This window comes from Corvus hawaiiensis, chromosome 1 (assembly GCF_020740725.1).
Source record: "Corvus hawaiiensis isolate bCorHaw1 chromosome 1, bCorHaw1.pri.cur, whole genome shotgun sequence".
Taxonomy (NCBI): domain Eukaryota; kingdom Metazoa; phylum Chordata; class Aves; order Passeriformes; family Corvidae; genus Corvus; species Corvus hawaiiensis.
In genome coordinates, this window is record NC_063213.1 from 97,409,247 (window position 1) to 97,423,480 (window position 14,234).

Consider the following 14,234-nt stretch of genomic DNA (forward strand, 5'->3'; position numbering starts at 1 on the left):
TAAAATGAACGTTTATATAGTGCGAAAGCGAGATTGATTTACAGATTTAAACACGCCGTTCTTATTGCGGATCATAAATCTGTCACCGGCGCTGAGAAACTCCCAAGCCGCTCCCAGAGCAGCTTTTAAAGGGACTCGGAGCCACTCCGGGCCACTGCCGGCCCCCCTCCGCCTGTCCCCAGCTCCCCTGCACCAGCCAGACCCCCCCTCATACCCATATATCCATATAGAAATATATAGACGCAAATAAATTTAATTTTCCTTCCTTTTCACTGCGTCCCTCCAGTCGCTACGGCCCGCTGGGGTTGGGCTCCGCGTTTTCCTTACACAACCCCCGTTTTTTGTCCGATTTTGGGATTTTCGGGGGGATTTTTTTTTTTTTTGGTCCAATTTTGGGGATCTTTGGGGGATTTTTTTGGTTCTGGGTTTGGGTAGAGATAACAAAGCAGATCGGGTTTGCGGGGGGCTCTGGGAGGATCGCTCCGGTTCGGGAGTCCCCGGGAGAGACTTCCCGAGGATCCCAGGTCCCGGGGGGATCCCCCGCGCCGCTCCGCGCTGCTCCGCGCAGGCAGCTGAGCACAGAGGAGCTTTTGAGAGCGCCGTGGGCAGCGGCGGAGTGGGAGGAGGTGCGGGGGGGAGAAAAGGAGGGAGGGGGGAAGCAGAGGGGCTCTGGGAAACAAAGGAATTTCTGAAAATAAGTGGAGAGATGAGACCAGGGACGCGGAGAGGCCGCGGCTTCGCTCCTCCGCTTGGGCTTTGGGGTTGGTTTCCCCCCCCCCAGAATTATTTTTGTAGGGCCAAGAGCTGCCCGGAGCCAAACCGCCGAGGTTCCCCGCGCCCGCCGCCCTCTCCCCTGCCCAATTTCCCTCTCCCAAAGCAAAGCAAGGCGCAAAAAACCCCGATTTTTTGCAGCGAAACGAGAAGGGAAAGGCTCTGGCAGGCCCGGCCTCGGGGCCAGAACGATTAAACCGTGAGAAAGCACAAATAAACCAACTTTTAAGGATTTTTTTTCTCCCCTCCCGGTGCTGATTCCCCCTTTTCCAGGGCCGGGCACCGGCGGGACACGCGGAGTTCTGCTGGGCTGGGGGCTGAGCTGTCGGCCAGCACAATGTCCAGCCTCGGGGAGGTCAAGGGGTTTGCGAGGTCACTCCCCGGCTATAATACCCAGCTAATCGCCTAGAAAACGTGTCCTCTGCGTGAACTCTATCCCCCGAGCGGGGCTCGCCACAGCTCGGTTTTGTCTCCCCAATTTTCCCCGTTTTTCCCAGCGTAATTCCCGCATCGCTGGCGGGACGAGGGAGTCACCCCCGGGAGCGCCAGCAGCTCCAGGACAGCGACAATCCCGGGATAACGACACCGCCGGCACGGCCTGAAACCGGGAATATTCACATTTCCCGGGACAGCCTCAAACCGGGACACCCAGCGGACGCTCGGCCAAACCCTCCCCAAACCGCCCCGTGAGAGATTTAGCTCGGGGGAAAAAAAAAAAAGAGGACATAAAAACCGACTTTTAAACATGAACAGCCCCCCAAAATCTCCCCCCGGAACCACCGCCCCGGGGTCCCGCAGCAAAACCCCAAACACGCCCAGCCACAAAGCGAGGAGGAATAAACAAAACCCCCAACCCCTCCCGCCACCGACGCGCCTCAAACTTTCTCCTCCCGCTCCCCTCGCTCCAAAGAAACGGAGGAAAAGAAGGAAAACCCCACGCGAGGACTCGCGGGGTGTTTCTCTTTCCTCTATTTTTTTTTTTTAAACTCCTTTTTTCCTCCCGATTTCGCGCAGGTTTCTGGCGAAAGGAGGCCACAAACCGATCCCAAAGGCATGCCAAGAGAGCAGCTCCGTTACCTGGTTCGCTCCCACATCCTTTTTCCAACGCCCTCATGCTTGGGGTGGTTTCTTCCAAAGTGAGAGAGCTCTGGGGGAGGGGGGTGGCTCGGGGAGGGGGTGCTGTTGGATTTTTGGCTTTTCTCCCCCAAAAAGAAAAGCTTTCCCCTTTAGGGTGCAGATTTTATTAGGAATATTATTGTTATTATTGTTATTATTATTGTTATTGCCCCTGAAGGTTTCTTGGAGGACTCCGGGTGCTTTTTTCCCGACAGACGGTCTGCGGAGATTTGCTGTTGAATAACAATGGGAAAAGGGATAAGTATTTAAAGAAAAGAAGTGATTAATGATTTTCTGTATAATTCTCGCATTTTTCTTGGCTTCTGTCTGCTTATAATGGCTGTGAACTTTTAGGTCCTATAGAAATCTTCTTTTCTCCCCCTTCTATCCCATTCATACTTCCCAGCTTTGATTTGCCTCTATAGACCCCGCATTCCTGGAAGCATATGCCTCTCCTTTTTTTTGTTGTTGTTGTTTTTTTTGGGGTTGAAACACCCATTTTTTGCCATTCTTAGGAGCCCCCTCTCGAAAATAACACCCTCTTTACAAGCGCAGCAGATCAAAGAGAGAAACAGCGGAATAAAATGCAACAACAACAAAACAAAACCTCCCCCCCCCCCCCTCCCAAACCTTCAGGCATTAGAATAAAATACAACCCTTGCCAAAAAGAAAAGTGAATAAAAAAGAAACTTTCAACTTTTGCAGTCGCTACCTCTAAAAACGCCAGAATTGAACAAAAATCTAGCCATAAATCCGTTTGTGGGTTTTTTTTTTTTTTTTTTACATCACACCGTGCAGCCCGGACCATGTGACCGCATGAATATTATTTTTAAGTATTAAAAGGGGAAGAAAAAACCCATCCAGCAGCGCTTTGTTGGAACCGGGGGAGGGGGATTTTGGGGGGGACACTCGGATTTGCGCAAGGTGCGGTGGCGGCTTCCCCCAGCCAGGGCAGCGACGCTGCTTTTGAAGGGTTCCAGCCCTGCCTTTGTCTCTGGATAAGGCGAGGGCGGGGGGGGGAAATTTCGGTGCTGTTCGGGGTTCTCGGAGAATTCCGTGAACGTTGAACAAATAAGCAAAACCCTTTTATTGTTATTATTATTATTATTACTGTTATTATTATTGTTATTGTTATTATTATTGTTGTTGTTGTTATTGTTGTTATTATTATTATTACTATTTTTACTACTACTATTGCTACTACTACTACTATTATTATTATTATTATTATTTTTGAGGCGAATCCGAGAAAATGATCACTTTCTTCAGCTGCCGCACACGTTCCACCCCCCCTCGAGGACAATCATCTTTTCTTTCTCTCCATTCCTAACTCAGAACCTCGCCGTTATTTCGTCCTGAGCGGGGCCTTTTTTTTTTTTTTTTCCCCTTTTTTTTTTTCGATACTTTTCTATGAGAAAGAAAATGAAAATTAATACAAGAGCTGCGGCTCACAAAAGGAGCCATTTGTCTTCTTGATTATCTATTTGCTTGTCAGGCTATGAGCTATCGCAGGAGCCAGCTCCTTTGTAATATCAAAATACACAGAAAACCTGCAAACACCGAGAAACATCTGTGCAAAAATTAGACTCATTAATGCATTAACTACCTTGGAGAAGGAGGGTTTGGGTTTTTTGTTTTTTGTTTTTTTTAAATTAAAAAAAAAATCCAGAAGGCTCTCTGGAGAAATCCAAGGCTCCCTCCATCCCTCGCAGCCCAGCAAAGCGCTAATGAGCGCCCCTGTTTTGTCTGGGTTTGGGAAGAGCGTATTAATATGTGCTTTGAACAAATAAATCATAATATGTGAGGCTTAGCAGTACTTAAAGCTGATCTAGCCCTGCTCAAACATCTTTTGTTTTCATTAGGGGGCTGGAGGCTGTGCCACTGACAACAGAAACCCCGGGAAAAAAAAAAAAAAGAAAGAAAAAGAAAAAAGAAAGAAAGAAGCTGTTTAATTCATGGCTTGAAATAAATACATTTATTTTTTTACCCCCTCCTCGCCAACAAAAACAACCCACATCCAGCCCAAGAAACAACCGAAAAAAACCACACAGGGGCAGATTCAGAATGAAAAATTTATTTCCGAGTTGTTGCTGTTGTTGGGTTTTTTCTCTGCTATTTACAGGTAAATCCTGGACATCCCGAAGGACAAAGGGAGGGATGGACGCGGCCGGGGGGGGTCGGGGGAAGCCTCGCTCACCCCAGGAGGGGCAAACCCCTCCCCCCCCCACCCCCCCCGGCCCGTAATTCACATTTTCAGCCCCAAACCAGGGCAGGACGGTGGCGGAGGAGCTTTTCCCCCTGCGGGGGCGACTCCAGGTGCCCCAGTTCACCCCAGTTCCTACCCTAAACCCCCCCGCTCCCCTCTCCCTCTCCACCCCCCTTTTCCAAACTCACAATGAACCTGCAGGACTCAAAAAAACCCCACAAAATAAAGGAAGGGGGGTCTACATCACTCTCCATCCTCTTCCTTTCTTTGTCCACCACCTACTTGACCCAATTTTCCTCTTTTTTTTTTTTTTGTCCCCCTCCCCCCGCTGTCCGAGAGCTCCCCAGTCCCCGGAGGGGATTTTGGTTGTGTTTGTTGAGTTTTGGTCGGGTCGTTTTTTATTTTCCCCTCTCTCCAACTCGGTCTCTTTGGGATGGCGGGCCAGAAACTTTCCGTTTGTGGCTGGGAGGCGAGAAAAGAAAGAGAGGAGAGGAGAGGAGAGGAGAGGAGAGGAGAGGAGAGGAGAGGAGAGGAGAGGAGAGGAGAGGAGAGGAGAGGAGAGGAGAGAGGAGAGGAGAGGAGAGGAGAGGAGAGGAGAGGAGAGGAGAGGAGAGGAGAGGAGAGGAGAGGAGAGGAGAGGAGAGGAGAGGAGAGGAGAGGAGAGGAGAGGAGAGGAGAGGAGAGGAGAGGAGAGGAGAGGAGAGGAGAGGAGAGGAGAGGGGAAGGAAAATTAAAAATAAAATTAAAAAAAAAAAAAGAAAAAGGGGGTGGTGTAGAAAATCCAGTTCGTCTTGAAGAAACGGAGCCTCATTTATTAAGTGAGCGCTGGTTGTCGAGGTAATAGCAGACATAAGGTCCATCCTTTGTACGGGAGAGTAAACATGACAAATGGGGCAGAGCTTGCGTGATTAAAGATGAAACAAGGATCCATCTTAGCCAAATCTGAAAACCACCATCTCCAGCCTCCTTTTAATGGGAGAGAGGCACCGCGGCGCAGCTCAGCTTTGTGTGGCAGCTGAGTCTCTCCTCTGTTCCCTCTATAAATAAAGAGCACCCCCGCCTTCCCCTCGTTCAAATAATAATAATAATAATAATAATAAAAAATAATAATAATAAAAGTTAGAATTCCTCGCGTGCTCCCTCCGCACTCGCACAAGCTCACAGCCCAAAACACGCACAGCCATCCTCGCAGCCATCCAGGGACAGTTATAGGCTGGCGGCCGGTCCGTGGGATCGCGTTTGGGACGCTCCTTGTGGCATCTGCAGGCTGCCGGAGGAGCTGGAGGAGTTAGACCTGATCTTGGTGTTGGGTAACTTGTGGTCTTTTTTCCATTTCATCCTCCGGTTCTGGAACCAGATTTTGATCTGGCGCTCGGAGAGGCAGAGGGAGTGCGCGATCTCGACCCTGCGCCTCCGCGTGAGATAGCGGTTGTAGTGGAATTCCTTCTCCAGCTCCAGGACTTGCTGCCTGGTGTAGGCTGTGCGAGAGCGTTTCGGTTCCCCTCCTGAGTAATTGGGGTTTACTGAGCAAACACAAAAGGAGGGAAAGAAAAAAAAAAGGAAAAAAAAAAAAAAAAGAGGGGAAAACAACAAAAAAAGGAGGGTAAAAAAAAAAAGCCAGAATTACCGAGCTGTTCCTTTAATGGGTTCTTTCCCCCTCAAAAAAAAAAAAAAAGAGTAAAAAAAGAAAAACAAGCGTCACGCATTCTTTAGAAGGGGGGATTTGCTTTAAAAAAAAAAAAATAGAAGGCGAACCTTCTAAAATATCCCAGAACCGATCTGCAAATCTCCACCTCCATCCTCATGGCTTGACGTGTATTCCTGTCTAAAGGTTTTGCTAAGGTCCCCCAGACACGTTTTCCGTGCCCTCTGCTTGTGGATATTCACATTTATGCGCACACAGCTCTGCGAGAGCATCGCGGAATTATCCCCAAAAGTTCCCCCTACACGCTTGGAAGCAGGCGGACACAGGCGCTCCCATTTATTAAATATCTCCCTAAAAAAAAAAAAAAAGAGGAAAAAAAAAGAGGGCAGGGGAGGGGAAAATAGTAAAAGTTTACTCAACCCGCCACTTAAATACAAATTACGAAAACATAAAACTTAACTTATGAAGATTCAACAGCCATAAAAAGAAAAAAAAAAAAAAAAAGAAAAAAAAAAGAGAGAAGTAGCCTGCAAGAAATTGGAGGAGGATGGTAACAGAGACTTCAAAGGCACATGGCCAAGCAGAGCAATAAAAATTTATGGAGGATGTAATTATACCGCTCTGCAAACAGGCGCTCGTAAATCTCCGCGAATGGTTATTTTACAACTGGTGCAATAAGATTTCTACAAGACTTTGAGGTGCTACTTACTATAAAGCAAAGCCACTTTAGTTCACTTACCCGTGCTTACATGGACTTTTTTCATCCAGGGGTAAACTACCGGCTCTTTGCACGAGGAACTGGGAGGGCTTTGGTTCACAGAGTTTTGGCTGCACGAGGGTGGCGGGCTGGGGGTGCCCGGCTCGCGGGGCTGGCTCGGCTCCGAGAGGTGGCTCTGCAGTCCGGCCGGAGGATGGACATGACCCCGGGGGGATAACACCGCAGCCGGGTGGCCGGAGCTCTGACAGGACGAGTAGAGCTGCTCCTTGCAGGCGGACCGCGGCTCGTACATCGCTTCATGTTGGAAAGTGCTCTCTCGCCTCTGGCTGCTGTAATATTCCGGCGAGTGATTGGGAAGGTAATCGCTGTGGGAATACTCTTCACAGGGTGGGAACTTGGGGTCCACATAGTTGGAGTTGATCAAAAACGAGCTCATGGCCATTAATTTCTTAGAATTGCACACACGAAAAAAAATATATGTATATATATCTCTCTCTCTCTCTCTTTCTCTCCTAAAATTTATTCCTGTCCCCCCCCCCCCCCCTTTCCTCGTTTTCCTGTTTCGTGGAACCCTCCTACTTACTGTCAAGTGAACAAAGTTGAGTCCATGTGACAGCGCGGGCCAATGGCGAGGGGCACGGCGAGCCCCGGATAAGGAAACCTGCCCAGCCCGGGCTCTCCCGGGGCCCCCCAGCATCCCCGGGGAGGCGGCCGGGGGCGTCCGCTCCCCTCCGGCCGCCTCCGGCCCCACCGGCCCCGGGCTCCGCAGCGCCCCGCGGGCGAGCAGCGACACCCCCGCCTCGGCCCACACCCCTCGGGGGTGTGTCCTGGCTCGGGGACACGCAGGGAAGGGCGGTGGGAGCAGCAAATCCCCCCCCCCCCCCCCCCACCACCACCCTCAAAAGCCAACAAATAGAGAATAATTAGAATATGAGGTAAAAATGATTTTACAGGGGGTTCGCGGCCGCTGCCGCTCGCTGCCCCCGGCAGCTGAGCCGTGGCCCCCCCCTCCCCGAGCGGGGGCTGCATCTCATTCCCGGCTAAGGTGATCCGGGAGGGGACACTGCGCCCCGAGCCTGGCAGAGATGGATAGGGCTTGTTTGGGATCGATAAGAAATTCATCAGCTAATTCGGGGTACCCGGGCTCCTAAATCACATTTAGCCCGGCTCGGAGATTGAGTGTTTTCCCACGCACCGGTGGGAAAAAGGAGCCCGTCCTCCAAGCAAGAAATCAAGGACTTGATGAACAATTACAAAAGCGAATTAGCCCGAGTCCTAATGCATCTTCGCCTCGCCCTTCTCGTAATAAAGACGCTTTAAAAGCCAGAGCGACCCGGCAGCCTTTGAAAAGCCACCCCCAATTCCTCAAGCCAGACCCCAAACGCGCCGTGAGCTGCTGGCGAGCGGCAGGGAGGAAAGCAATCATATCAATAATATTTATTTTTTTAGCGATGTCAGCGCTGAGACCACACAAATTAAAGCGGCGGCGGGACCCCCGCTCTGCAATCGCAGCAATAACGCCCTCGACCCCCTCGCCCCCCTCCCCAAATCCCCCCCTCGCAGCTCAGATTTTATCTCGGAGTGATGATAAAGTTTTATCGCAGGAGCGCCGGAGTTGAGCTGAGGTCAAATCCAAAGGATTTCTTTTGAGCCCTAAAGCGGTTTTCTGGTTAAACCCTCGTTTCCACTCTTTTATTTTATGGGGTTTTGGGGTGCGGGTGGGTTTTTTTTTTTTTGGGGGGGGAGGGAGAGTTTAATGGCTTCTGGGTTTGTAGTGTTTGTGTCAACTACATATTCCCCTAGATACGAATTTGTGACCCAACTTCCTTTACACAAATTCGGATCTACAGGGTACATATAGAAGACAGATGCGTCCTCCTCGGTCAGAGATCTTCTCCTACCGCCACAATTCTCTTCTGGGGCAAAGTTTTGGGGTTTGAGGGATCAGGGATTCACTTCTGGGTAAAGCGGGTTGAAATATTCGCTCGTCAGGGGGAAGGCGATTAATTAAGGCAGCGGGTCAGGGTCTGAAGAGCTCATAGGAGAGGAAAATCAGGACTTTTCCACCCTCCTCTCCACACCTTGGGCATTGATTTGGGCTAAAAAAATCAGCGCCTAGGTTGAATGTGGACGTGTAGGCACGCAACGAGACGCGAACCCAAAAATCCGCCTTTTAAAAGCGAAATCCCCCAAGCTCCGTCCCCACCCCGCCCTGAAAGTCTCGTCATTATTTTCTGATCGGCAGCGCAAAGATTTCATCCATTTTTCGTTCTTGGAGGTCACCCAAGGTTTGGGTTTAGCCGTGCGTGTGCGGGTAAATGATACCAAAAAAAAAAAAAAAAAAGGAAAAAAAAAAAGAAAGAAACAGATGAAAAGAAATACAGAATGTAAAGGCAGATGGGACGACAGGTTTTTTTTTTAATGACAGGCAATTCTTTTTACAACCCGAGAAAAAGATCAAAGGCGTTTCATTTCCGAAAAAGGGATATAAAGCAATAAAATATTCATACTGTCTAGGTAATGAACCTTCATTCGGAACTAATGAGGGTAGCATCATGTTGAGATTTCGTTTAAAATTACAGTTGCCCAAGAGATTAAAAGTAGAGCAGCCCCCCCCCCTTTTTTCCCCCCCCTGGTTTTTTTTTTTTTTTGTATTTCAAAAGGCAGAACATTTTTAGGTCAAGTATCTCCCGAATTAATTGCATTTAAATGCCGCAGCAGAGAGGGCATCAGGGAAAACCTGCGTTTCCCCTGCATTAAAATCCCTCTAAGTACATCCAGCAGATTCTACAAACTCCCGCATTTTCCCTAAAAAAAAATAATAGTTTTGGCCAAGAACAAAATCCCCGAATTCTCCCCCTTCTCGACGCCACGGAGTTTTTCAGGTACTTTGAGGTGAATAATCGCTTTTCCTGCTAAAAATTCCCAGATAAACCCGGGATAACCAAGCAGCGCTTTCAGAAACAAACCCAAACGCATCTAAGACAGTCCCAAAACCATTTTAGACGCATTTTTTAAAAACCCCCAAATTTCCAGCAGAAGCAGCGAGACCTTTCCGCACCGAGCAGAATTTCCCACCTCCCACAGCAGCACCTCCGGCTGCGGAGCCGCCAGCAACCCTCAAAATTTACCTTTCCCTCCAAAACCTGCCATAAAAGTGAGGAGCCAAATCTAATCTGCTTGTGGATGCCATAAAATAACGCTACAGAACCGACCCCCTTAGAGCTCCTGTCAGTTTTATTTTTATCCTTCCCCCCTCTCTCTCTGTCTCCCTCTCTCCCAGATTTTATTCCTCCTTCCCGAACTCCCCTCACTGATTTATTTTACTGGATTTTCTCACAGCTGCCGCTCCCTTCGCTATCTCCCACCCGAGGACGGGAGTCCGACTAGAAATATCCAGGCCTTATTCTCGATTTTTAACCCCCTCCCACATCCCTTTTAAAAAAAAAAAAAAAAAATCGGGTTTAATTTCGCTTCCCGGTGACAACACAGGGCCGGTGTTTGCCAACCAGCACCCCTAGCGTCTACCAGAAATTTTTTTCCCCCCTCCACACCTCCAAGAAATCTCCCCCTCGGCCGCCCCTGATCCCAAATAAACCCCCCTCATAAACACACACCTTCGGAATCCACCCCGCGCCGCCGAAGTTTCTCACAGCGGATTTTGGGGGCTTTTTTTTTTTTTCCATTTCAAAGCCACCTCAGGCAGGGTGGGGTGACCCGGGGGAGCCCCCGGCCTGTTCTCCCTTTCCAGAGGAGTCCCAAACCCTTCCCAAAAGCTCCTCACGGCACCTGCCAGCGCAGGGGGAGTCTCGCAGCGCTGTCCCTGCCCCAAAAACAGGGGCGGGGGGCACCGAGCGGGCAGTGCCCGGGCCCCCCCAGCCCGCCCAGGTGTAGCGCCCACAGCGGTTCCTACCTTGGCAAAACGCGGCTCCTTTTCCTCGGAGTAATTCCCGAGGGGGTTTTAGGCGCTCCCTCAAAACTTGGGGAGGTTTTGCAGGCGGAATCCTACAGAAACCCCACAGCCCCCACCCCACAGCCGCCCCCTCCCCACTGCAGCCCGCCTTATCGTGCTCTCTGTTTCCGTGTTGCTTTTTCAGTGCGATTAATTCTGCCTAAGAACACTCATTTCTCTCTCTCTCTCTCTCTCTCTCTCTCTCTTTCCTTCTTCTTCTTCTCCTGTTTTTTATTTTTTGGGGGTTTTTTTGTTTTTTTTTTTTTTGGTGGGGTCTGGCTGCTCCCCCTCCCCCGCTCCCCCACCAGACCCCACTATTGTCCTTCAAGGCGAGCGGAACTGCTCCTGGCAGCGCCAGGAGGCCCTCTGAGCATTTTGGGGTGGGAAACCCGCAAGTTTTGGTATTAATCTCATAGTTTGTCAGTCTTTGTTAAACAGCGAGGCGTGTCCGCAGCGCGGCGGCCGCCGAGAGCCGCGCTGACCCGCGGTTCACCCCGCGCCGCGCAATTTTTAGGGCTTTTTTTCTCCTTTTCCATCCCCCCCGGGGTGTTTTCCCCACTCCAATCTGGCAGCGGTGAAGACGGAGATTTATTTTTTTAATTTAATTTTTTTTTTTTCTCTCTCTCTCTCTCTCTCCCGCTCCACCTCCTCCCCCGCTTTGCAGAAGCGCAAAACCTTTCGGGTTTTGGGAATTCGGGGGGGATTTCTCCCACGGAGGGAAAAGGGGAGCGCTGGAGGTCTGAGGGTTTTCTTCAGGGCAGAACTTTTAATAAATAAAAAGGCCAAAAGCGCCTCTGAGATGGATAAACGCAGGAAAGGGGAGGTGGGAATCAGCCCACACCTGCTTTGCAACGGGGAAAACTCAGCCTTAAACCCCGGCGTGCTTCCCCAGTCAGCTTCGTGCAGGCTTGAAATTCATAATAATGATCCAAAATGCAATATTTTCGTGTCAGGCCGGGAAGCAGCACGCGAGGAGCCCCGGCAGGGTCGGGGTCCGCAGCCCTGCGGGAATTCCCCATTCACCCCCGCGTTTACACCACCAGCTCCAACACCGCCTTTCTCCCGGCCATAAAGGGGCGATTTGGGAAGTAAATCGCGATTAAAAAGCGTATTCAATTGATTGTCCGGCGGAAAAAAGAAACCCCAATAATAGGGGGGAAAAAACCCAGCCTGAAACGCGTTCGCAGCGCCTGAGCCCGGCTCAGAGAGGCTCAGCCGCGGGCCGAGCCCAGCCCGTCCCGGCACGGGAGATAAATTAGAAATATCCTTGAAAATGATACCTTTAATTTCCTCCGTCTGCCCTCCCCTCCCCTCCCTCGCTGCCTCCAAATGAGCTCCCACCGCAGCCTCGCGCCCCTAAATTGAAACTTAAACGCTGTGATGGGGGAGTGAACATTAGAGGGAAAACTTGGGAGGTGGGTGTTGTATTTATACATATATATATATATATATATGATTTTATTTTTTATTTTTATTTTTATTGCCGCCAAATTATACCTGCTTGTTTTAATATCCCGAAAACAAATGGCCTTTATTATCCATTACCTGTTCCATAAACCTGGAGTAGAAATGACTGTTCGGGAGAGATAAGTGTAGTAATTACAAGGGCGAGGAGATGGATCACCCGAGTTGCGACTAAACGGTAGCCCTTATACAGCGATATTTTATAAATACCCAGCAAATTCACGGCAATTAATTAAAGCCGAGCCTTATCACGCGAAACAAAACGCTCCGCGTTCTCCTGGATTTCACCTACTCCATGAATACACCCCGCGTCGGGAAAGCAAATGGATTTTCCAGAATGCCTTTCCCAGGGCTCTAATATTCGCCCTCTTTCTCTCCCAAGAAAAATGAGCCTTGTTAGGAATATTTAGTCCCTGAAAATATTTAAAAGCCGGGAAGGAAGGGGGGGGGGGGGGGGCGAGGAAAGGAGAGGGGGGAGCAAATTCGCAGGGATTTTCTTTTTTTAATTCCCTTTTTTTCCAGGAGAGTTCGCCTTGCTCCGACTGTTTGCTTAAGGAGCCATTGAAAAGATCTTCCCCCGGTCCCAGCGCAAATAATATTTAAGAGTTTGGAGGGTTTCGAAGTCTGGCAGCGCAGAAATAACTTTGGGACGCCAAGGGAAATATTTATTATATCAGTTCATTAAACTGTTGCAGCGACCGGAGTGGAGTCGAGTTTCAAGCCAGGAATATAAAGCATTTCAGCCCAATTCCGACTGCAAAATAAAAGGATAAAATCGGCTCCTTTAACCGGCCCGAGCGAGGCGGGCACTTAAAAACGCCTTTAAATACATATATTGAATTTTTTAAAGCCCTCAGCCCATTGATTTCGCCCGTATATCACCATCCCGGCTTTCCCACGATTAAGGTGGGAACGCGAATAAATCGCGGACGTTACCCCGCGTAATTCTTTTGTTTTTGGGATTGGGGTTTGCATTTTAAAAACCATTCGGTGCCGGGGCTCCGGCACCTCTCCAAAGGCTTTGGAAGTGCTTCCAAGCCAAGATGTTCGAACAGATTTTCACCAACCGTGTCAGCTTTTTTTTTTTTTTTTTTCCTGCTGGATAATTTAAACCCTCTCCAAACAAAATTGACGCTGGAATGAAAATTATTTTTTAACTGCTCGCGTTAATATCCTAGAGGGACCTCGGCGTAATTGGATTTAATAAATGCATTTCCCTGAGATTCTGCTAATTCCAGCCCAAACAGCGTTTCGGGGGTTATCTTAAAAAAATATTCAGCGTTTCCTCGCGGGAGACCCGAATCAATCCGCTTTATTTTCCACCCAAATTTCGCATCCCTCTCTTTTTTTTTCCTTTTCTCCAGCCTCTCCTGCGGCTGAAGGTCGTTCCCACCTCTCCCTCGCCTTCTCCCCTCTGTGCCCAGACTTTTCCTCGCCCCCCTCGCCGCTTTCTTTTTCTCTCTCCCCCTCTCTCCCTTTTTTTTTTCCCACTGCCATCGCTCTATCAGGGTTATACACAAGACTGACTCACGCACAGCGTAAACTTTTGACCCTCAACTTTTTGACCCCTCGAGCTATAATGCTGTACTAACAAGCCCCCCAAGACCGCAGTTGCCGTCTACAGCTCCAGAAACCAGCGCGGCGCTGCCTTTCCCTGCTTTAATTCCTTTTTTTTTTTTTTCTTCCCAAAGAAGGGAGGAAAAAAAAGGTTGGGGGGGGGGGGGGAAATGGACATTTCTTCGAGATTTTTTTTCTCCCCTGGTGGGGAACCACAAAAATCAGAGCTTTATCTCCACGTCGCCAGCGTTGTCTTAGATCTCTGCGCTTTTTTTCCCCCCCCTCTTTTCCTCCCCTCCGCTTTTACCTTTTATCCGAAATATCAGGAAGGGAAAAAAAGAATTCCCTGAGCACTTAATGGCGTTGTTTCTCTTTTACCGGCGATTCCACCGCGGAATTCGCCCGCTCTGATATTTTCACGGGTGTTTTTTAGGGGATTAAAGAGGTTTGGAGCTGCGTTTTGAGGGCTCGGCACCAACAACGCCGCTGCCACCGGGGGGTCCCGGGGGTCCCCCAGGCTCCTCCCGGGGGTTGCGGGGTTGCGGGGCCGCCGGTCCCGCTCCAGCCCCAGCCCGGCCCGGCTCGGCCCGTCCCTGCTGGCAGTGAACTTGGTCTGAAGCGAGCTCTGCTGGCTGCTCGGGGACGTTACAGGCGCTGCAGCCAATTCACCGGACCCCCGTGCCCGGGGCTCGCCCGGTTTCCCCCGCTGCTCTCCATCCCCACCCCCCCAAAAAAAAATCCTTCCCCTCTCCTTGAGGGTTCGCGAAATCTCCCTCCATAAACAACCCCGGTTTGCCACCAAACA

The 14,234-nt window shown here is 50.0% G+C and overlaps 1 protein-coding gene across 6 annotated transcripts in view; it reads right to left on the minus strand.

Annotated features, from left to right (window-relative positions):
• Positions 1-1,866: 1,866 nt before the first annotated feature.
• The window catches only part of HOXB4 (homeobox B4), a 34,773-nt gene continuing 22,405 nt past the window's right edge, over positions 1,867-14,234 (minus strand). For 2 of the 6 annotated variants that reach the window (XM_048319064.1, XM_048319073.1), the window contains exons 2-3: positions 6,478-6,904; positions 4,784-5,616 (exon numbers count right to left, since the gene is read on the minus strand). In XM_048319064.1, coding sequence (XP_048175021.1) covers positions 5,300-5,616; positions 6,478-6,898 — 738 coding nt within the window. In that variant the 5' untranslated portion in view covers positions 6,899-6,904 and the 3' untranslated portion in view covers positions 4,784-5,299. Of the gene's footprint in view, positions 2,121-4,264; positions 4,556-4,783; positions 5,617-6,477; positions 6,905-7,039; positions 7,222-14,234 lie in introns of those variants that run through there. The other 4 variants (XM_048319047.1, XM_048319028.1, XM_048319057.1 and 1 more) reach the window with 4 other exon arrangements.